The 23,673-nt window shown below is 43.0% G+C and overlaps 1 protein-coding gene across 10 annotated transcripts in view; it reads right to left on the bottom strand.

Annotated features, from left to right (window-relative positions):
- SVIL (supervillin) overlaps window positions 1-23,673 on the bottom strand; it is a 267,829-nt gene that overhangs the window by 21,385 nt on the left and 222,771 nt on the right. For all 10 annotated transcript variants that reach the window (XM_053572488.1, XM_053572489.1, XM_053572487.1 and 7 more), the window contains 10 exons: window positions 23,192-23,339; window positions 18,451-18,540; window positions 18,276-18,362; window positions 16,669-16,846; window positions 14,033-14,205; window positions 12,249-12,404; window positions 10,916-11,052; window positions 2,924-3,071; window positions 2,657-2,802; window positions 1,306-1,481 (listed from right to left, as the gene is read on the bottom strand). In XM_053572488.1, the coding sequence (XP_053428463.1) occupies window positions 1,306-1,481; window positions 2,657-2,802; window positions 2,924-3,071; window positions 10,916-11,052; window positions 12,249-12,404; window positions 14,033-14,205; window positions 16,669-16,846; window positions 18,276-18,362; window positions 18,451-18,540; window positions 23,192-23,339 (1,439 nt within the window). The remainder of the gene's footprint in view (window positions 1-1,305; window positions 1,482-2,656; window positions 2,803-2,923; window positions 3,072-10,915; window positions 11,053-12,248; window positions 12,405-14,032; window positions 14,206-16,668; window positions 16,847-18,275; window positions 18,363-18,450; window positions 18,541-23,191; window positions 23,340-23,673) is intronic.

Below are 23,673 nucleotides of genomic sequence, written 5' to 3' on the forward strand. Positions count from 1 at the left end.
GGTGTGTCATCTCGGCTGCACCTTGGACCTCCTAGGAGCTCATAAGGCACACTGACAGGTAAGCCCCACCCCATAGGAACTGAAAACAACTCTCTAGGCAGGGCCCAGCAAATGCATTTTGTTTTAAAAAACTCTTCATTTGATTCCATCTCAGAGATGTTGAAAACCAGTGGGTGAGGCGCCCGCTTGTCTATCTGTACGTCTGTGATTATGTCACCGATACCAATAAATGGGTCATTGTGTAAATTTTACGCAACAACACTATTTTTTTCTTTTACGACACCAAATAAAATATTTTTGGTCATAGTTCAGTCTTACAACACTGGTAGTTACAGTGCTAACCTTAAACGCGCATTTGCTTAACAAAGGATTTTAAAACTTTTCACTGCACTGATATAATTATCATGATTTCTATCATGATAATTAATAACAAAATCAGTAATTGGACTTTAAAGTAGGAAACCAGATAGGAAACTTGATATTTGGATACCAATTAAAAGAAAATATTTAAATGAGGTTGCATGATTCCCAGTAGTCTGCTGCCGTATCTACTTCTAATTTATTATATGGCACATATATTTCTTTTTTTTCGCATATCTATTTCTCTTTGGTGTTTGGTGCTATATGTTTATAATTTATTATATGGCACATATAGTTTCAAAGCACTTTTTTGGAGGGGGTCTGGTAGTTAAAAGAAAAAATCCTTTGCTGTAAGAATTTTGTTTAATAATCCTATTGCTTAGAGTTTGTCAATTTGCCAAAATGACCCAAAAAAGTACAGTGCACTATAGGGAGTATTAAAATTACAATCATTATTTTAATAGCATATTCTCCCCACCAAAGGCATAAAGGCATAAACATCGCCTACTGCCAACTAAATCCTGGAAATCAAGGGCTGTGCTGGGAAGGTATGAAATTACAAGGAAACGAGTTGCTTTTGCACCTTGAGATCAATGGCTGAATTCCAGATCCCAGGACGCTTTTCAGATCAGCATGTAATTTGCTTTAAACAATTGCTATTCATCTGCCTCGATAATGGTTGGAATGCTGCAGGTGGGAACCATTTGTTCACTTTAAGAAATTAAGTATAATGCAAACATGTTCCAGAAGATTATAACATCCATATTTCCAAATTAGGTAAAAGCTAAAGAAATGTTCTTTTTGCGAAATATTCATGGGACAGAGTGTGTCATCATCTGTGAAAGCTAAATCTAGAAAGAGCGATAGTAGATTGACTATGGTAGGAAGCAAGATCTGGTTAGGAGCCCCCCCACCCCCCGCCGGCCCTCCGGGCTGGAGGAGTACCTGGGAATAAGCGAGTTGCATTCTCCAGGGTCCAAGGGGTTGATGTCACAATTCTCATAGTCAAAGGTTCCATTCCATAAGTGCTTTGCCAGCTGAAATGCTACTTTTCGTTGTGCTAATGTGACTTCTTTCCCATGCCACACATAAACTTCACTACCAAAATCAAACACCAGTACCTGGGGAAATGGCACAGACTTTGTTAACTGCAAAGATGTGCTGGAGTAGTGTCAGGGTCTCTGCTGACAACGAGTTAAATGGGTGATGATACAAATCTTAATGGGGCGATCCGTACAAACACAGAAAAGTTACAAGGTCTGATCAGCTGGCACTACTCTGCCTACTACATCAACCTCAGCCCTGAGGTGTGATTTCTTTCTCCTAATGTCCTAAATGCCCAAGTTAATGCTCCCTCTTCGGAACTCCCAAACCACTTTTGATTCATAAAAGAGTCATTTAAGTCCATCTCATCTTCTTTCCTTCCTCCAACTCTCCCTCAACTGCTTGTTCAGTCACACAACATATAAAGGACGCTTCGTTGATAAAAACGAATTCTAACCTGCACATAATTCCAAGATCCTTAAGGGCAGAGATTACATCATACAGACACATACAGTAGGGACTGACGGTTGATTACTAAGTGTTTGCTGTGTGTATACATGAATGGAACGCTGTTTCTTATTTCCACATCTGTGGTTTGCTCTATTCTTTCTCTTAGGATAGTTTCTCCCATCATTTCTGGCAATCCAAATTTTACTTAACTCTAAACTAGACTTAATTTCACTTTCTCTTTAAAATATTCCCAATTATTTTTCTGGGACGATTTTTCCCATTTAGATGCACACACATATCATACCCTCAGTCAAGCTTTGGGTTAGAAATATGTTGTAGTGAAATCAAAGGTGATTGGGTGTCTTCCCTCAACATTTACCATATTTGATAGTACGTGTGTAATTTATAAATATTTACCGGTGTGGGAGGAACATTACTTGGCGAATCCACACATTCTACACGCATGCATCTAGTGTTCCTCCAACGGAAGGACTAAAAAATATTTAATGTTTATTAAAAATTCGAGAAAGAGGGCTAAGGAATATTTACATTTTGCCTAAAGTATAAAAGCCTCCAATGATCTTTGCTGCCTCTGAACAATACTCTGAATTCTATGTTGGTATTTAAGATGGCAGTAATGGTTTGAAATCATAAATACCCTTTTAAAGCTGTAAATGTTCTGCAGTCAGTACTAACACTGTCTAATCCCTTTGGGCACATATATCTGTTTTAATGGGCTGCCCTGTGCAAAGTGTGCTTTCAATGTACCTTCTCATTGAGGGGTGGAACCCACCCACTATACCTCTTTTGGTTGTAGGAGGGAGCACTTTGGAATTTTCCCCCAGTAGTCATCATCAGGAACAAGTTTGTCATCCACGAGACGGTAAATGCAGTTTGTTTCTATGATAGCTGTTTCATATAGCTCATCTTCTTTTGGGTCTCCAGCAGCTTGGGGATAAGAACAACAGGATAGTATCAAATTTTACCCTGATTGGTTTAGAACAATGACCAAAGGGAAAAGAAAGGAGATTCAAGTCTTATAGACTTTTGAAATACAATAAACTCTCACATTGGTAACTGGTTTGGCCACCAAGGAGCTTCCAGAAGTCTTTGGCTGAATGAGTATGTGTATTAATCCCTTCTTCAATAGTTTGGATATAAGTAGCTCTACATCCAAGTTCCCTCTTTGTCTGAATTAAAGTTGCAAGCTCTGAGGCCTAAAAAAAGAGAGGAACACAATTACCTGGGTAAAAAAACCCACGCCTAGACAGAGTGTCACATGTTGAAATCAGAGAAGATAAACATTGTGTCTGCAAGAAAAACCTGTGACCACAGTCATGGGTGGATGGCTGGCTATTGGGGCTTTTCAATAAAGGCAAGCAATTATAAATAAAGGATGGGAGGCATCATTTTTTTTGAGCAATAGTGCTCAATCTTCAGTATTCCACAGGTCACATGAGAGGCTTTTAAAAAATACCCATTCTTGTTGGACAATCCAAGATGGCGGCCGAGTAACAGCCTCCCTGCAACAGGGCACCGTGAATCTGGGGAGATAAGACTCCAGGCATCTCTGACTGGTGGGATCTGCCTATAATCATCCCTTTGAGGATACAGGGAGTCAGCGAGGGACTTCTGGACCCCAAGGGGAGGACAAAAACAGTGGAAAACTGGCAAGTGGTTGCATGTGTCCAATCGACCTAATCCAGCCGGCAGCCGTAAGTACAAGCAGCAGTGAGACTGCAAACCACAAAGGCCTTACCTGTGAACTGTTTTGGTGTTTTTGGACATGGCACTCAGTTGAATTGCCTTTGGGGAGAGCTTGAGCAGGAGAGCAGAGAACTCTGGGCATTGTCTAGGGCCCCAGACTGAGCCACTGAGCCGGACAGAGCTAATAGTGTTTGGCTGTGGGCCGCAGGGAGCCATTCTGAGAGAACTGCCCCAGCAAGCTCCGCCCTCAGGGTCACAGAGCAAGGATCAGGAGGGAGCTGGTAACGTAGTGCGCAGCCTAAAGGCGGGGACTGAGCTGCCTTACAGCCTTAACCTTAGGGGCAGAGTGAGACTGGTTTTGACACACTGGAGCCTCGGGCTGTTGCCCTGGGTAGAGTGCTGTGGCATCACAGCTCATAGCAACCTCAAACTCCTGGGCTTGGTGCTGCCTGGACCTCCATAAGAGCTGCGCCGCAACCCCTGACCTGCGACTTGTGCCTGCTGGGCCTCCGCATGCCCTGACCAGGAACCGCGGGAGTCGCGCAACCCTGCATCCTCCCTCCTGTATCTTCCCTGACTCCATACCGGCCTGCTCGTCTGGCCAGGGACTCTGGTAGCCACGTGCCCTCCGGAGCTCTGCCTGCCTCTGCACCGAGCCCTTCTCCTGGTCAGAGACTGCTGGAGCCTTGGGCTCTCTGTGCCAAATTCACTGGGAGCCAGGCACTCCCAGAACCATGCGCACCACCTCCCGCCCTGTTGCTGGATCCGGGTGCGTCACACTCCGGAGCTTCTTCCACAACCAGAACTCCCTAGCTGGAGCAGCCCCAGAGGAACTACACCGGGCCACTCCCTACAAAGATCCAGCAACAATAGAGTGATCCCGCTGGGGTCTAATCTTGGAGAGACACGTCCCCAACTCTGAGGACAGCCAGAGGCAACAGTGAAAAGCAATCGTGAGGCAAAAACAACAGAAAAACTCTAGCAATATGAATAGTCAGGGTAGATCAACTCCCCTAAGGATCAATGGGGCAGACACAGCACAAGATCCCATGCACAAACAAATAGCTGAGATGTCTGAAATCGAATTCAGAATCTCAATAACAAATAAGATCGAATTAGAATTCCAAGCAGTAACCCAAAAGATATCTCAAGAATTCAACGGATTCAAAGACCAAATGACCAAAGATTTTGACACATTGAGACAAGAATTTGCAGCCCTCAAAGATCTGAGAAACAAAGTAGAATCCCTCAGTAACAGAATGAAACAAGCAGAAGAAAGGATTTCTGACTTTGAAGACAAGGCTTTCGAACGCTCCCAAACTCTCAAAGAGGAAGAGAAATGGAGGGCAAAAACAGATCACTCTCTCAGATAGCTCTGGGATAATTCGAAGAAAACCAATATTCGTCTTATAGGGATCCCCAAAAGAGACAAAGTGGCTTCACAAGGCACAGAATCTCTTCTCCATGAGATTATGAAGGAGAACTTCCCAGACATGCCAAGAGATTCTGAAATTCAGATAGCAGACAGTTTCAGAACTCCAGCACAACTCAACCCAAATAAGACATCTCCCAGACACATCATAATCAATTTCACTAAAGTTAATATGAAGGAGAAAATTCTAAAAGCAGCCAGACGAAAGAAACCATCCACCTACAAGGGCAAAAATATTACAATAACTACAGATCTCTCTGCTGAAACCTTTCAAGCTAGAAGAGGATGGTCATCGGCTTTTAATCTCCTAAAACAAAATAACTTTCAACCCAGGATCCTGTACCCAACTAAACTGAGTTTCATTTATGATGAAGAAATTAAATACTTCAGTGACATTCACATGTTGAAGAAATTTGCCATAACTGAACCAGCTCTCCAGGATATTTTCAGACCTATCCTTCATAAAGACCAGTGTAATCCTCCACCACAAAAGTAAACCCACCCAGAAAATTTTGATCAAATTCCAACTTCCACAGTCGCAAAAGGATTAAAAATGTCCACCGGACTCTCGAAAGGCTTATCAATATTCTCAATTAATGTGAATGGCTTAAATTGTCCTCTAAAGAGGCATAGGTTGGCTGACTGGATAAAAAAATCTCAAGCCAGATATCTGTTGCATACAAGAATCGCATCTTATATTAAAAGACAAATTTAGACACAAGGTGAAGGGTTGGTCATCTATACTCCAGGCAAATGGAGAGCAGAAAAAAGCAAGCATTGCAATCCTATATGCAGATGCAATAGGCTTTAAACCAACTGAAAGAAGGAAGGATAAGGATGGATGCTTCATATTTGTTAAAAGTAATACTCAATATGATGAGATTTCAATTATTAATATTTATGCACCCAAGCAGAATGCACCTCAATTTATAAGAGAAACTCTAACAGACATGAGCAACTCGATTTCCTCCACTTCCATAGTAGTTGGAGATTTTAACACCCCTTTAGCAGTGCTGGATAGATCCTCCAAAAAGAAGCTAAGCAAAGGGGCGGTGCCTGTGGCTCAGCCGGTAAGGCGCCAGCCCCATATACCGAGGGTGACGGGTTCAAACCCGGCCCCAGCCAAACTGCAACCAAAAAATAGCCGGGCGTTGTGGCAGGCGCCTGTAGTCCCAGCTACTCGGGAGGCTGAGGCAAGAGAATCGCTTAAGCCCAGGAGTTGGAGGTTGCTGTGAGCTGTGTGATGCCACGGCACTCTACCGAGGGCCATAAAGTGAGACTCTGTCTCTACAAAAAAAAAAAAAAAAAAAGAAGCTAAGCAAAGAAATTTTAGATTTAAACTTAACCACTCAACATCTGGACTTAACAGACATCTACAGAACATTTCATCCCAACAAAATTGAATACACATTCCTCTCATCAGCCCATGGAACATACTCCAAAATTGACCACATCCTAGGCCACAAATCTAACCTCAGCAAATTTAAAAAAATAGAAATTATTCCTTGCATCTTCTCAGAACATCATAACAGCAGAAACCTGCATACCCATACAAAAACATGGAAGCTAAACAACCTTATGCTGAAGGATAGATGGGTTATAGACAAGATTAAGAAGGAAATCACCAAATTTTTGGAACAAAACAACCACCAAGACACGAATTACCAGAACCTCTGGGATACTGCAAAGGCAATCTTAAGAGGGAAATTTATAGCACTGCAAGCCTTCCTCAAGAAAACGGAAAGAGAGGAAGTTAATAACTTAATGGGACATTTCAAGCAACTGGAGAAGGAAGAACACTCCAACCCCAAACCCAGCAGAAGAAAAGGAATAACCAAAATCAGAGCAGAATTAAATGAAATTGAAAACAATAGAATTATACAACAGATCAATAAATCCGAAAGCTGGTTTTCTGAAAAGATCAATAAAATAGATAAACCTTGGCCAACCTAACCAGGAAAAAAAGAGTGAAATCTCTAATTTCATCAATCAGAAATGGTAGCAATGAAATAACAACAGACCCCTCAGAAATTCAAAAAAATCCTAAAAAAATACTACAAGAAACTCTACTATCAGAAATATGAAAATCTGAAAGAAATCGACCAATACCTGGAAGTACGCCACCTACCAAGACTCAGCTAGAATGAAGTGGAAATGTTGAACAGGCCTATATCAAGTTCCAAAATAGCATCAACTATTCAAAATCTCCCTAAAAAGAAAAGCCCAGGACCAGATGGCTTAACATCAGAATTCCACCAAACCTTTAAAGAACTAGTACCTATATTACTAAACCTCTTCCAAAATACAGAAAAAGAAGGAATATTACCCAACACATTCTACAAAGCAAACATCACCTTGATCCCCAAACCAGGGAAAGACCCAACAAGAAAAGAAAATTATAGACCAATATCACTAATGAATATTGATGGTAAAATACTCAATAAGATCCTAACAATCAGAATCCAATGACACATCAAAAAAATTATACACCATGACCAAGTGGGATTTATCCCAGGGTCTCAAAGCTGGTTCAATATACGTAAATCTATAAATGTAACTCAGCACATAAACAAACTAAAAAATAAGGACCATATGATTCTTTCAATTGATGCAGAAAAAGCTTTTGATAATATCCAGCATCCCTTCATGATCAGAACACTTAAGAAAATTGGTATAGAAGGGACATTTCTTAAACTGATAGAGGCCATCTACAGCAAACCCACAGCCAATATCGTATTGAATGGAGTTAAATTGAAATCATTTCCACTTAGATCAGGGAATTTAAGAGACAGTCAACCCTATTTCCCTGCTCACACACTGGTTACCATGAATTGACATGGAATACACATTGTTCCATCCTACCAATATTGTCATTTTCTTTTTCCTCAACACAGAGCTGACTCCTTCCTCCTTGGTAGAGTGCCCTGATTTCATCAGAGCTAACTGTAATATCAAACTCCTGTGCTCAACAGATCCTATTGCCTCAGCCTACTCAGAATCTAGAAGTCCCCATGCTGCCCCCCTCACTTCCCACCACCACCACCACTACAGGGCCCAGTTACTTTGGACCATTAACATTGTAATGGAAGTTTTAAATTGTAATGGAAGTTTAACATTGTAATGGAACTTTTAGCCATCGCAGTTAGGGGAGAAAAGGCGATCAAGGGTATCCACATAGGGTCAGAAGAGATCAAACTTTCACTCTTCGCAGATGATATGATTGTATATCTGGAAAACACTAGGGATTCTACTACAAAACTTTTAGAAGTGATCAAGGAATACAGCAATGTCTCAGGCTACAAAATCAATACCCATAAATCTGTAGCCTTTATATATACCAACAATAACCAAGCCAAAAAAAAACAGTCAAGGACTCTATTCCTTTCACAGTAGTGCCAAAGAAGATGAAATATTTGGGAGTATACCTAACAAAGGACGTGAAAGATCTCTACAAAGAGAACTATGAAACTGTAAGAAAGAAATAGCTGAAGATGTTAACAAATGGAAAAACATAACCATGCTCATGGCTGGGAAGAATCAATATTGTTAAAACGTCTATACTACCCAAAGCAATATATAATTTTAATGCAATTCCTATTAAAGTTTCATTGTCATATTCATTTTCAATGAATTGAAAAAATAATACTTCGTTTTATATGGAATCAGAAAAAACCTCGAATAGCTAAAACATTACTCAGCAATAAAAACACAGCAGGAGGACTCATGCTACCAGACCTGAGACTGTACTATAAATAGATAGTGATCAAAACAGCATGGTACTGGCACAAAAACAGAGAAGCAGATGTCTGGAAAAGAATAGAGAACTAAGAGATGAATCCAGCTACTTACTGTTACCTGATCTTCGACAAGCCAATTAAAAACATTCAGTGGGGAAAAGATTCTCTATTTAACAAATGGTGCTGGGTGAACTGGCTGGCAACCTGTAGAAGATTGAAACTGGACCCACACCTTTCACCATTAACTAAGATAGACTCTCCCTGGATAAAAGATTTAAACTTAAGACATGAAACTATAAAAATACTAGAAGAGAGTGCAGGGAAAACCCTTGAAGGAATCGGCCTGGGTGAATATTTTATGAGGAGGACTCCCCAGGCAATTGAAGCAGTACCAAAAATACATTACTGGGACCTGATGAAACTAAAAACCTTCGCACAGCCAAGAACATAGTAAGTAAAGCAAGCAGACAGCCCTCAGAATGGAAGTAAATATTTGCAGGTTATACCTCCGATAAAGGTCTAATAACCAGAATCCACAGAGAACTCAAACGTATTAGCAAGAAAAGAACACGCGATCCCATCTCAGGGTGGGCAAGGGACTTGAAGAGAAACTTCTCTAAAGAAGACAGATGCACGATCTACAAACACATGAAAAAAAGCTCATCATCCTTTATCATCAGAGAAATGCAAATCAGAACTACTTTGAGATATCACCTAACCCCAGTAAGAGTAGCCCACATAACAAAATCCCAAAACCAGAGATGTTGGCGTGGATGTGGAGGAAAGGGCACACTTCTACAATGCTGGTGGGATTGCACACTAATGCGTTCCTTCTGGAAGGATGTTTGGAGAATACTTAGAGACCTAAAGATAGACCTGCCATTCGATCCTGTAATTCCTTTACTAGGTTTATACCCAGAAGACCAAAAATCACAATATAACAAAGACATCTGTACCAGAATGTTTATTGCAGCCCAATTCATAATTGCTAAGTCATGGAAGAAGCCCAAGTGCCCATCGACCCATGAATGGACTAGCAAATTGTGGTACATGTATACCATGGAATACTATGCAGCCTTAAAGAAAGATGGAGACTTTACCTCTTTCATGTTTACATGGATGGAGCTGGAACATATTCTTCTTAGCAAAGTATCTCCGGAATGGAAGAAAAAGTATCCAATGTACTCAGCCCTACTATGAAGCTAAATTATAGCTTTCACATGAAGGCTATAACCCAACTATAGCACAAGACTATGGGGAAAGGGCCAAGGAAGGGGAAGGGAGGGGGGAGGTTAGGTTGGAGGGAGGGCAATGGGTGGGGCCACACCTACGGTGCATCTTATAATGGGTGCAGGTGAAACTTATCAAAGGCAGAATACAAATGTCTACATACAATAACTAAGAAAATGCCATGAAGGCTACGTTGAACAGTTTGATGAGAATATTTCGGTTTGTATATGAAACCAGCACATTGTGCACCTTGATTGCACTAATGTACACAGCTATTTAAAAAAATTAAAAACAACAATAACAACAACAAAATACCCATTCTTTGGGCTTTATTTGGCAGGACTCTCTTTCAAAAGGTCTGTGGGGGAGCTTCACAGGAACCCAGAACTTTGAAGTGGGCTTGGCGCCCATAGCTCAGTGAGTAGGATGCTGGCCACATTCATCAAGGCTGGTGGGTTTGAGCCTGGCCTGGGCCTGCTAAACAACAATGGCAATTGCAACCAAAAAATAGCCAGGCATTGTGGTGGGCACCTGTAGTCCCAGCTACTTGGGAGGCTGAGGCAAGAGAATCACTTAAGCCCAAGAGATCTGACGCCATGGCACTCTACCAAGCCAGCCCTGTGCAGCTCAACACCTCCTCCTAGAGATTTGTTGATTTCTTGCTTTCCCCAGCTACATACTGGGGAAAGAGTCTGTCCCAAAAAAAAAAGAACTTTGAATTGGAACCAGTTCCTTTTTTACACAGGAGTAAGGTGTAGGTCACAGTCCTTCTAAAACATTCCCATAAGCACCTAACGGAAGCTTCTTTGAGAGACGTTCAGGAAAAGAAATACCACCCATTCCTTCGCACATCTGGCACACTTGACCAGGTTTTTAACAATCTGACAACTGGAAGAACATTCCATGGGTGTCCAAAGGAGATGTTAGCTAAAGTGTTTTTATTTTTAATACCAACCTTGGCCTTTTCGATGACATTTGCAAACTCTCCCACCCACAGGAAGCAGTGGTGGGGAGACAGCAGGAGGAAGCAGTCCCCACTGTTGAGGGACGAAGCTCGAGGTTCCACCAGCCTGGTCTGCACGTGTCTTCTCCCTGGACACGAGGCAAAGAGTGGCTGCTGCGTTTCCAGATGGGAGCACTGGGATTGGGACGTACTCCACATCTAGTGCGGCCCTGCTACAGACTCCTTCAATTCCAAAGAGTCTGTCTATGTGACCCTGGACGGCATGGGGGGCTTTAGAATGGACACTGTGGTGGCACTACCCATTAGGTCCCCTGGGGTCACCATGCTACTCAGTACCGTGTATGGATTAATTACAGGCCCATCCTCTGGGGAAATGAGCAAACATGCTCCTGGTCTCTCCCTCTTCTCCCGGGGCCTTTCTCTCCATCCCAGTAATGTCTCCTCCATGCTCAGTGAGACTCCTGAGCCAAGCACCCCTTTCACTTAGGATCTCCCGTCCAGAGCTTTCACTGTGCCACAGGGAGGTCTCCCTTGGAGGGACGCACAGCCCTGTGCAGCTCAACACCTCCTCCTAGAGATTTGTTGATTTCCCCTAGCGCAGTCTCTGGGTTAGGACACGCCACAGAGAATGGTTTTGTGGGCTTCCCACTAGTCTTTATAAAAGGATAATAGTTGTGCAAAAACACACCAGACCCATCAGGAAGGCAGAGTATTTCACCCATTGTCCTCCTGAGGAGTCACCAGGAGACAGCCACGTGTCTCTCTTCACAGCCCAAAGCGCCCTGCTGTCTGCGGAGCCTCCCTTGCTAGGTAGGGACAGGACTCATATGCCAGCGGAACTCAGGGGGGCTTCGTTCTCTCCCACCTTCCCTGGATTCTTTCCCCAAGAATTTGCCTTTTTCCCTCAGGCCTGCACTGACTTTTGCTTATCTCCACAAGGAGAAGTGAGTAGAGAGCAGAGAGCCACTCTGATGACATTGGGTGCCATGTATGGCCGGGCTGTGGGGCAGTGCAGGGCAGGGCAGGTGCAGAGGCTGGGACTCCAGAATGGAGGACTCCTGGGTCTGAATCCAGCTCTTGGCATCTGCTGTGACTCTGGACATGTTATGAACCTCCTGAGGCCCACATGGGCATAATATTTCCTACCTCGTGGAGTTTTGGGACACTCAAGTGAGAGCGGGTAGCAGAGCAGTGGCACACAGAAGGTTCTCAAAAAGCCTGCACTCCCGTCCCGTGCAGGGAATGCAGGGAGTAGTCAGGACTGGGGCCCAGCCAGACGGAAACCACTGGCCAACGCGCAGTTCCTCCAGGCTGCCTGTGGTACCTTTGATCTGTAGCAGCATCAGCTTCTTGTAGGGCACCGCGCTGTTGTTGGAGTTCTGCTCCGTCAGGTTGACGCTCCGCAGGCAGACGCTGCTGAAGTTCTCTTTACTGGCTAACCCTGCCAGAGTGACTTCTGAGAAGTTGGAATTGGAGGACCCTGGGCAGGTTAAACAAGGAAACACAACACGGGGGGAGGCAGGAATGTCGGTCAGAAGGACAGTATTTACAACCAGAAACGCCATGCCGTTCAAAGCTTAGACACTGCATTAAGAATTAGACATGGTCCTGAAAGTATAAATGGCTTGTTGGCAGGAGTCACACTTCACCATGCAGAGGGACAAGAACTGAGCGACAGTGTGGGCCAACTAACTTCATAGGAAACCATGAGCTGAACTCTTGCTGCAGTTGCACACAGAGCCGTCAGAAACACTAACAACTTTTCGACATTGAACTGTATTCCCAAGGATGACTATTGGACGTCTTTCACTGAGCGTCTCTTAGGACACTCTGTAAGGGATGATTGGGTTCTAATCTTCTTCTGGCGGCAAAGTGATCAACTAGATGACATTTGAGATCTGCTCACAGACCTAAGGCAGTAACTCCTTGGGTTTTCGAGGCATACCAACAGATACTTGTGGGTGGCCCAGTCCCCATCAAGCCATCCCCAGAGCCCCCAAAAGTGGAGGCAGAGGAAGAGTGTGTAAAACTTGTGCCAACAAACATTTATGTCTCCAACTTAAGTGTTCTTAAAAATGTATATGCTGGGCGGTGCCTGTGGCTCAGTCGGTAGGGTGCCGGCCCCATATACCGAGGGTGGCGGGTTCAAACCCTGGCTGAACTGCAAACCAAAAAATAGCTGGGCGTTGTGGCGGGCGCCTGTAGTCCCAGCTACTCGGGAGGCTGAGGCAGGAGAATCACTTAAGCCCAGGAGTTGGAGGTTGCTGTGAGCTGTGTGATGCCATGGCACTCTACCGAGGGTGATAAAGTGAGACTCTGTCTCTACAAAAAAAAAAAAAAAATGTATATGCTGGAGAGAACTTTAGAAAATTATTTCACTAGGATTAGGTTTGAAGTGGTGATTTTGGAATATATTTTCTTAGTAAACTGGTTATAACCAAGAGACTCAACCACATCATGTAAATGCCATTGAATATAGTTCTAAGAAAAATGTTAGGAAATAGATTTATGAGTACTGTAGAAAAGTGAAAATTACGGCAAGAATATTCAAACTGTCGGGATTACACGTGCTGTTTCTGAACTATGGAAGCCCATGTCACTGAGCAGTGTGGCTCAGCCTAAAGTGGGAGCAAGCTCCTAGCAGCCCCTTCCTCAGAGCTCCTGATACCCTCTCCACCCAGCCCACAGCCCATTGAGGAGCTGAGGGGCCTACCAAGATCAAATTGAGAAGGGCTGGCTTCTGTATTAATTAAATATAAAAATCCAGGATTAGAAAAAACAGTCATCTGGGCCATTTTCCCATGAGAGATCAAGCGCTTTACTGTTGAATAAAATGAGGTGGAGAAATGTGTATCAACGGAGCTGAAAGTGGGCGGAGGCACAATAACTCACACACATCCTTCTCCTCCAACCTCCTGAAAGGAAACTGAACCAACAGAATAATTTGAATTAACCAGCTGAGTAGATGATTCACCCTGTAAGAATTTCTGGGAAGAACCTTTAAGTTCTAGGCAGGTATGCCAGTGTGTGTGAAACCTCATTCATTTTTATTTCATGAGTGATTTTTGCAAGGCAGAAAAACAAGAAATGATGAAAGTAAGTACTCACTCTTTTCCACTTTCATCCTCTTTGACTCCATGAAGGCCACGTTCAGTCTCTGCTCCGTGTACTCCTGCAGGAGGTCATCTCTGGCTGCCAGCATCTTCAGTGGGTTTTTGGAAGCCTGGACCCGGCGCTTGGGCCTAACAGAGCGCTTGTGCTCGGCCACAGAAGACGTCAATCTGTGGAGCAAAGCAGAGCCCGTGATTGCAACCTTGTCTGCTTTATTGGAGGTTCTTGGACTTCACTATTTTATTTTCAGATTTCCTTATAAATCTTAAAGCTCTTTCTTTCATGGCCGCTCCCCGGACATGGAGTCACAGCATCCTGGAGATGGAAGGAAGATTCAAGCGCACAGAGTTCACATCCCACCCATTCCCAGACGCCCCCCTCACTCACGCCCCTGGGCCACTGCCTGGAGGGGCGTCAAGAACCTCCGGGCAGCTGTAGGGCTTGAGGAGCTCTTCCCTCTCCTCATGATGCCATGCACGTGTTCTAATTCTCTCTTCAGAATCATACATGCAGGGCGGCGTCTGTGGCTCAAAGGGGTAGGGTGCCGGTCCCATACGCCAGAGGTGGCAGGTTCAAACCCAGCCCCGGCCAAAAACCAGAATCCCATACCCAGATCTCCTTCTTGTCTCTGGCAAGCCCGTCATTGCTCCTTGATTCGACCATTTTTGCCCCAGACTAAACTTTTTCCTTCTGTAAGAGCCTTTTAGTTCCCTCCTCATCCCTCTGTGACTTGCCTCCACTCAACCCCTTTTCTCTCTCTGAAAAATAATCACTGTTTAGGAGAGTATACTGAAATAAAATGGGCTCCACAAAGCCACCTGTGACTACTCTGCTCCCTCACAACTCTTCAGGCTGGAAAACCAGACTTGGGGAGGTGAGCAGACCCCAGTTACGTGATCTCACAGTAGATAGCTTCCACCTGTTAGGGTCTCTTATAACACCATCACAGGTCTGTGTAAGTATACAAATAAATGCTTAAATTATTATATGTAACAATTTAAACAATGACATTGTTTAATGGGGAGTGGGGAGAAGTTTGAGAAATAGTTAGGCAACGATGTGTGCAAATTCCAAAATATTATTATTTTTTGAAACATAGTCTCATTTAGCCCTGGGGTTGAGTGCTATGGTGTCATAGCTCACAGCAACCTCAAACTTTTGGGATTGAGCAATCCTCCTGCCTCAGCCTCCTGCGTACTAGGACTACAGGTTCCTGCCACAACACTCAACTATTTTTAAAAATTTTTTTTAGTAGAAATGGGGGTCTCGCTCTTGCTCAGGCTGGTCTCAAACTGCCTGAACTGAGGCAATCCTTGGCCTCTGAGAGTGCTGGGATTACAGGTGTGAACCACTGTGCCCAGCCCCAAAATACTACTTTGATGTGGGAAATCAAATGGCTCATTTTATTTAAGGTAAAAAATTGAAACAAACTGAAATACACAAAAAGTGTATCAGGAACGCTTATGGAAAAAATTTATGGTGATGGAAGAGACAGTCACTCTGATAATTTCGTAGGAAAGAGCAACGCCACATGGTGGACTGCTGTGGGTTTAGCCTCCCCAGCAGACACCTCCCTGCTTCTGGTAATAGCATCTGGGTTCTCCTTCTGGAAACCACCCTACCCCCAGGATGGCTCTGCAGGGGATCCAGTTCTGGCCAGTCGGGGTCTTCTATCCTGTTGGCCATGGTGATTGGTCTAGGGATGGACTTAGGGCTCAAACTGGAGTCGTGAACATCAAATGTGGAACCTCTGCTGGGACAACTGGGAAGAGAAGGCTTGTGCTGGGCTGGCCAAGTTCATAGCCTGTGACTCCAAGGCAGGGAGGCTTCTGTCACCAGGTGGTCACAGCCTGACTGCAAGTGAGGCCAGCCCAAAGAAAAAGAGCCGAGAGAGAGAGAGAGAGAGAGAGAGAGAGAGAGAGAGAGAGAGAGAGAGAGAGAGAGAGAGAGACATCATGTTCTGATGAGCCAAACCTGGGGTCATGCCTGCACTTTTCAGCAAGCAAGCCTGCAAATCTCCCTACACCTTTCTTTTGCTGAAGTCAGGCTTGGCCTTTTTCTCTGACACTGGAAGCTGAAAGAATCCTAATGCCATAATCATTTTTTAAGGTTAGGTGGTTTAGTCATGTTCTCATGTAAAGAGAGACTCTTGGACTTAGACACCACTAAGAAACCCTCAGATCTACTGCTTTTACACATAATTGTAAGCTGGGTAACATTCTTTACTGATTTTCTAGTTCACTGTACTAATCTGAGCCCCTGTCATCCAAATATTTTTCAAAGTTATGAGTCAGAATCCAATATGTCAAATGAAAGACAGGTGTAGAAATCTCAGCTAAGTGATGTTAATCTAAAAAGTTGCAAAACAATATTCAAGGTATGTGAAAAATCCGGTGACGTCGTCTTTATGGAACAGGATGGACACCTGTGGCACAGATGTCTGAAGCCGCATCTGGTCTGGGGTCTGCGTGTTGTATCGACCCTGCAGCACTGTGTACCTGGCTCTAGAGAAATAACAAGGCTCCACTGCAGAACAAGATACCACTGGGGGAAAATCCTGGTGAGAGTGCCCCGAGGAGGCAGTGAAGGAAGTCATTCTTGGTGGGAGAAAGATGGAGACCAAAAGGACTCACTTGGGTGCATAAGGATCAAAAATAACATCGAAGTCCTCTTCTAGCTCCACGGAGCTTCTTGGTATGTTAGAATCCACATTCCGGTAAAATTTGGCAAAAGTTTCATCGTCATCCAACTTCATCACCTCTTTAACAGATTTACCGGTGACAGTGAGCACTGTTTCCTGCATCCCACCAGCTGTCAAGGAACAAACAGGTGACAAAAGAGTTTTATAAAAACAATTGAATCTAATTATGCCTCCTATTTTAAAAGTTATTCACCCCCGGAGAGAACACAACAGTGTTATACAAAGTCCTCTGGTTGCTTCCTGCGTCCTTATCCGACTTCTCATATAAGGACATCCCATTTGAACCAGCCTTGCATGGTAAAATGGTGGGAGAGAGGGAGGCTCATTTTGCAGCCCATGAGTTTACAAAACAATTCTAACCTCTTGGCTGTTTCAACTGGAGGTAGAACTAGGCTCAGACTCACTCTACATCAGGGTTGGCAAACTTCTTCAAAAAAAGGCCAAGCAGTAAATATTTTAGGTTTTACACGGGGGATGTGAGGTGGGTGCAGATGGCTTGCATCACAACTACTCAATTCTGCTGTTTTAGTGCAAAATAAGCTGCTGAAAACAGGTTCACAAACGGGCATGGATGTGTTCCAATAAAACTTTATTTACAAAAACAAGTGCAGACCTGATCTGGTTATAGCCACTGTTTGTTGATCCACATGTCCTAGGATATTGTTTAAATGCATAAAATACTTTTTTTTTTATTCTTTGAATTCCTTGCCTAGCCAGCTTGTTGTTGTTGTTGTTGTTATTATTATTATTATTGCAGTTTTTGGCTGGGGCCAGGTTTGAACCCACCACCTCTGGTATATGGGGCCACAGCCCTACTCCTTTGAGCCACAGGCGATGCCTGCCAGCTTAGTTATTATTATCTTACACTTCAATATTTCTGTTTAATAGTAGTTATGCGTATTATTTTCAACTTTTTCAGGGTCACTGTAATAGCGAGGACTCCCAGGGTCTAGTATTTGGTAAGTTTCAAGCACTGGACCTTTTCCCCAAGAGACAAAAGGCTATTTCTGCATGTCATTCTTTTATTTTGTGTACTTCCTTGACTTTTATATTTAAGTATTTATTCTAACATGTATTTTTTAGAGCTTTCTTTTGGAAATCATAAAGAAACATAAGAAATAGTACCAGCTTTTACCTTACTGGAAACTGATACCTACACTTTAAAGTTTACCAGGCCAGCTCAGGATCCAATTGATTTTGCATATATGTCTTATAATAACCTGTTTCCAGGGTTATAAGCAAAATCACTGAGTTTCCAATTTTGACTGGGTGATGTTCCAAGAGTTTAAGTTCAGGAACAAAGAAATGTGCTACTGGGAGACCCTACTTTAGTACATCATCAAGTGAATCGAGGCTTAATAATCCAAATAGTCTTGACTAAAACCTCAGTTTTTGAAAGGCATCAACAAAGATAATGATTACAGTATGAATTAGTAAAGCCATAAGCGAAAGAAGACAATTTAGCTGGGAGAAAAAAAGAAAACAGTGATTGAGATTTAGAGATTTTGACAGTGACATCTTCTGGCTTCTGGCTTGTACCTTTATTATTCAGCCTTCTCAGGAAGGTTTCCAGCCTGTCCAGCTTCAGGTCAGATTCCAACTGCATCTCTGGTTTGGCTTCAATATCTGGGCAAGTAGAAATTGTTACTGAGAGAGTGTCGCTAAGGGCCCTTCTGGCTAGAATACCCTCGGTGTGCTGGGCTTGGTGACTTACCTTCTAGGGGTTTGGACACTGGTGTAGTCCCCCTTGTTTTACTGCAAATGGGGGATGCCACTGGGGTTACGGCAGTGGGTGACGCCAAACCTGCAAAAACAAAACAAAACAAAGGGGCTGTTGAGCTTCTCAGGATCACTTCCGAAAACCTCCAGGACCTGACAGATCTCTATGACTTCCAGTGTAGACTGTATGACGCGTAAGAATTTATACCCATGCATACACACACATACACACACTCGCGCGCGCACACACATGTGCTTTTGGCAGGTACTACATCTATGTGGTACAGCCACAAATGTAGATAGGATTTTATGGTTTCCAAAATCCTACCTTGGCTGACAAGCTGACATTTCAAGATGAACAATGGATGATCAGAAAAACATGTCCACGACATGTAAACTTGAACAAATGGAGTGGTATGAAGCCCCTTTGGAGAAGACGGGGGTAATTGAGGAGAAAGTACATTTCACCATCTCCCCAGAGGAAGTTGAGTTTGCTGTATCAGACGAGCCAACAATTGGCCCCCAGCACTGGAGGGAGGCACAGTGGCCTCGGGAGCATTATACAAACAGTAACCCCACAGGTGTCAATCTTTCAGAAGAAAGACAAAGACCAGTATTCACTTGAACTGATTTGTAGTGGTGGGAGTGTCCTAACCTCTGGAATGGCTGAAAAGTGGCGCTCAGCTCTCTCCTATATTTATCTAGAAGAAGTGGGGGGTGAGGGTGAATTTTCACAAGGGCAAATGGTAAGGGACATATGCAAGGGAAAGAAAGGAATTGTAGCAAAGAGAAGGTATCTGGTTGGAACAAGAAAACTCAGTAAAGAGAAAGATAGTATTTTACCTTAAGCTAAGTAGAGGGGATGGGAAAGGGAAGTAATTGATGCATTTACAAAAAAAAAAAAAAGGAGATACAAATGTTCTTTGTATTCATCTGTGATACATATGAAATCCTCAGATGGAATTGCCACCTTCCACATCCTTGGAAGAAGAACATCTGGAGAATATTCAAATCACTATTACTTACAAAGAAAAGTACATGAATGAATGAATGACTCCTCTCCTTCCTCCTGGGAACTCAAGAGGTAACTATTACAGTATTAAAATTTAAGGAAAAATACTGATGAGTTATACAACCCGAAGTGTCAGGTAACAGTCTAGAAGCACTTCCCCTTACATACCTATATTTGATGGATGCTATCAATGAAAGCTTTAAAATTTGTTTCAATTTGCAGATCTGCAAAGAGTTTATATTCGTGAGAAAGTAAACTTTCTTAAAAGATAATAAAGGTAAATAAAATTTTGAATTACAGGATGGGGCAGCCTATCATTACCCACTAAGAGGAGGCTTCAGAGATATCAGAAGAGTTCATCTAAAAATAGATCTGCCATTCAATCCTACAATTCCTCTACTAGGTATATACCCAGAAGACCAAAAATCACATTATAACAAAGATATTTGCACCAGAATGTTTATTGCAGCCCAATTCACAATTGCTAAGTCATGGAAAAAGCGCAAGTGCCCATCGATCCACGAATGGATTAATAAATTGTGGTATATGTACACCATGGAATATTATGCAGCCTTAAAGAAAGATGGATACTTTACCTCTTTCATGTTTACATGGATGAAGCTGGAACATATTCTTCTTAGCAAAGTATCTCAAGAATGGAAGAAAAAGAAGTATCCAATGTCCTCAGCCCTACTATGAAACTAATTTATGGCTTTCATATGAAAGCTACAACCCAGTTATAACTTAAGAATATGGGGAAGGGGTAAAGGGAGTGGAGGGAGAGGGGAGGATGGGCAGAGGGAGGGTGATTGGTGGGATTACACCTGCGGTGCATCTTACAAAGGTACATATGAAACTTAGTAAGGGTAGAATATAATTGTCTTAATACAATAATGAAGAAAATGCCAGGAAGGCTATGGTAACCAGTGTGATGAAAATGTGTCAAATGATTTATAAAACCAGTATATGGTGCCCCATGATCGCATTAATGTACACAGCTATGATTTAATATTAATAAAAAAAATAAATTTCCAAGGAAATAGTTTGCTCAAAAAATAAAATAAAATAAAATTTGTATTTTGAATACATAATAGAGACACTTAAAAAAAAAAAAAAGAAAGAAAGAAGAGTTCACGAGCTTCAGACTCATTAGTTCTGAAGCTAACAAATGGGGCCGACTCAGAAGGCTGGTTTCCAAAGCAACCAGCGAAACTGTCCCTCTGTTAACTGGGGCGCTGGGCAAACCCTGCACCTCTAGCGCCCTCTGCTGACCATTAAGGAAGTGGCGCTATAAGAAATACAAATTTAAAAAAAGGAGCTAGTGGAGTTGGAGCATTACACAACTAAAGCCCTCCCTTCTGCCTCTTTTCAATGAACTCTAGATGCAGTAACGAGGCACCTATTTTTTGGGGGGGATGTTTTCACGCTGTTCTTATTCAAAGTCTTAGAATACTGTTCTTCCAGGTGAATCCTACCATACCACAGAAACCTGTAGAGTGCTAATTGTTACAAAGACTCTAGGAATATGGGAAAGGGAGAAAGTCCTCACGGGGCTAGGGGGAGAGGAGATGTTTCTGGGGTGAGGGAATGGGCATCAGGTCCTGTATGCCCCCTGCTGCACCGAGAGGTGGTAACTCCTGATTGCCTGATGGTTCTGGTGTGGCTGTCCTGTAGAAAGCTAATTTATTCTGCAGGGAACGTAAATCGGATGCTATATTACTACAAACCAAAAAGAGCTAATGATCCAGGTGAAATATATAGCCCAGCAGGTGATAACAAATAATTAGAAATCTAGGATACAGTTTCTCCATTAGATTAAAAGCACAAGACAATTATTTCCTGAACAAGCCATAGAGCATGTTAAATAAAAATTCCCAGTTTATTTAGGAAAATGTGAAAGCAAACCCAAGCACTGAGGGATAGAAACTATTCCTTCTCCAAACCTGCCTAAGAGCAATTGCTTTCTCTGCTATCAAGGGGGTCAAGGGGAGGGCTATTTGGTAGTAAGGGCCTCCTGACAAATGCTTTACCATTTTTAAGACTAGAGAAGGGAAAAGAAACCAAAGCAACAAGTCATCAGGACAAAAGTCAAGGCTAGAAGGTGGAAAATTTGAGCTCTGGTTCAAGTTCTCAGCTCCGGTTCTATTTCACCTATCTGAGCCTGACTAAGGGTATGCATGTGTTAACAGAGGGACAGGGGACTTGTTAGAGTCATTTAAGGATTATCAGACAGTTCTGTGATTTGATGAAGAAAGCAATAAAATGCTGCCTCATTCCATGAGCGTAGATGACATTCTGTTATCCTTTGACAATTGCAAGGAGAGGAGAGAATTTGTTAGGAAAGATTCTTCCACTGAGATTCTAGTGAATCTCCATTCGGGGTTTTCCCTTCCTGCCTCTTTTCCCTCCACAACCTTCATTTTGCACCTACAGGGAGTTAGAGTCAGGATCCCTGAGGGTTTTGATAAAAAAAGGAAACAAAGTTATATATATATATGTGAAGACTAAGTGAATGTGAACACTTTTACTACTAAGTTAGAAATATGCTTTTAAATAACAGCTTAGAAAATGAAGGGCTATGCATATTAGCAACAGAGGGACTCCACATTTTAATAATTTCCTGCAGAATATGAAATAAAAGCCCCCGACACCCCCCACGGTGCCTCAGACCTCTCTGAGACTTTACTAACCATGTGGCATGTCAATTTCACGAATCTTTGCATACAGTCTTCAAATCAACTCTAAGACTGGGGCTGCCAGGGAATGACCTTCAGCAGAGAAATCCCACTTCCCTGGAATCGGATACATTCTCTGGACATCTGTTAAAACCGCAGCCCCAACCCGTAGGCTGTGGACTGGTACTGGCCCATGACCTGTTAGGAACTGGGCTGTATAACAGGTAAGGAGCGATGGGTGGGCCAATGAGCGAAGTTCATCTGTATTTACAGCCGCTCCCCATCACGGGCCTCACTGCCTGAGCTCTGCCTTGTGTCCCATCAGCAGCAGCCTTAGATTCTCATAGGCACGTGAACCCTACTGTAAACTGCATGTGAGGGATCTAGGTTGTGTGCTCCTTAGGAGAATCTCATGCCTGAGGATCTGAGGTGGAGATGTAATTTTCTCCAATCATCCTGAAGTCATCTCCTGGTCTGTGGAAAAATTGTCTTCCATGAAACTGGTCCCTGGTGCTTACAAAGTCTACCTACAAATCGGCCTTTGTAAGCTAGAGGAATCTGGCTTGACGGAAAGGGACTTAGGAATTAACCTGAAAGAGAGAAGAGATAAACTTCTTTATTGAGAAAGGCTCACCTGGGCTAAGGGGTTGTCCTGTCACACGAAAACAGAAACCATTTAGAAGAAATTATGGGAAAAGAGCAAGATTTGGTAGCAGATGAGCAAATGCTTTTGAAACCTATAATTGCACTCTATTTCCCAACGGGTCCCTTTTGAAATAGCGACAAAATGAATTATGTGTTTTATGTTGAATATGGCACTGAAGACACGCAGTGGGCACATCTCATAAAACCAATGTTTAGGTGATGTCAGTAAGTTAAAAAATCTAAATGACGATGGCTTGTTTTTCTTAAATAAAGCCATGTGCGACCATCATCTCCATGGGGCACGGGTGAGTGTCCTCACCAGTGTGGGGAAGCATGTGTGCACATGCCCCATGGAGGTGATGGTTACACACACACACACACACACACACTCACTCATCTCTGACCTTTCTTGACCATCCTCCCAGCCACCGTAAACTGGGTGGAGTCATTGGCTGCGCCCCGGCCTTTGGTCTTCCAGGCTTCCTCCCTCACTGTGATCAGATGCTTCCTCTCCTCAATGGTCATCTGGCTTTCTTGACTTTCTGTGACCCGCTGTTTATAAAATGCACAAAAGAGAAAACAAGAGAAAGAAATGGTCAATGTGCGATTTTTCCGCTGCAGCATCTCATCAGTGAAAATAGCACACAAAGGGGAGTAACACGTGCTCCAAAGACATCCAAAATTGTTTGAAACGAGCTTGGCTTCCCTCTTCCCAGGCTGGCTTAGAGGTCACCAGTAACAATACTGAGACTTCGGGTTAAAACTTTTTTTTTTTTTAAGTTTGAAAATTATTATTTATTATTTTTTATTATTAAATCATAAACACATAAGATCATGCATACATTAATGCATTTATGGGGAACAATGTGCTGACTTCATATAGAAT

The sequence above is a fragment of the Nycticebus coucang genome, chromosome 20 (assembly GCF_027406575.1).
Source record: "Nycticebus coucang isolate mNycCou1 chromosome 20, mNycCou1.pri, whole genome shotgun sequence".
NCBI classification, from domain to species: domain Eukaryota; kingdom Metazoa; phylum Chordata; class Mammalia; order Primates; family Lorisidae; genus Nycticebus; species Nycticebus coucang.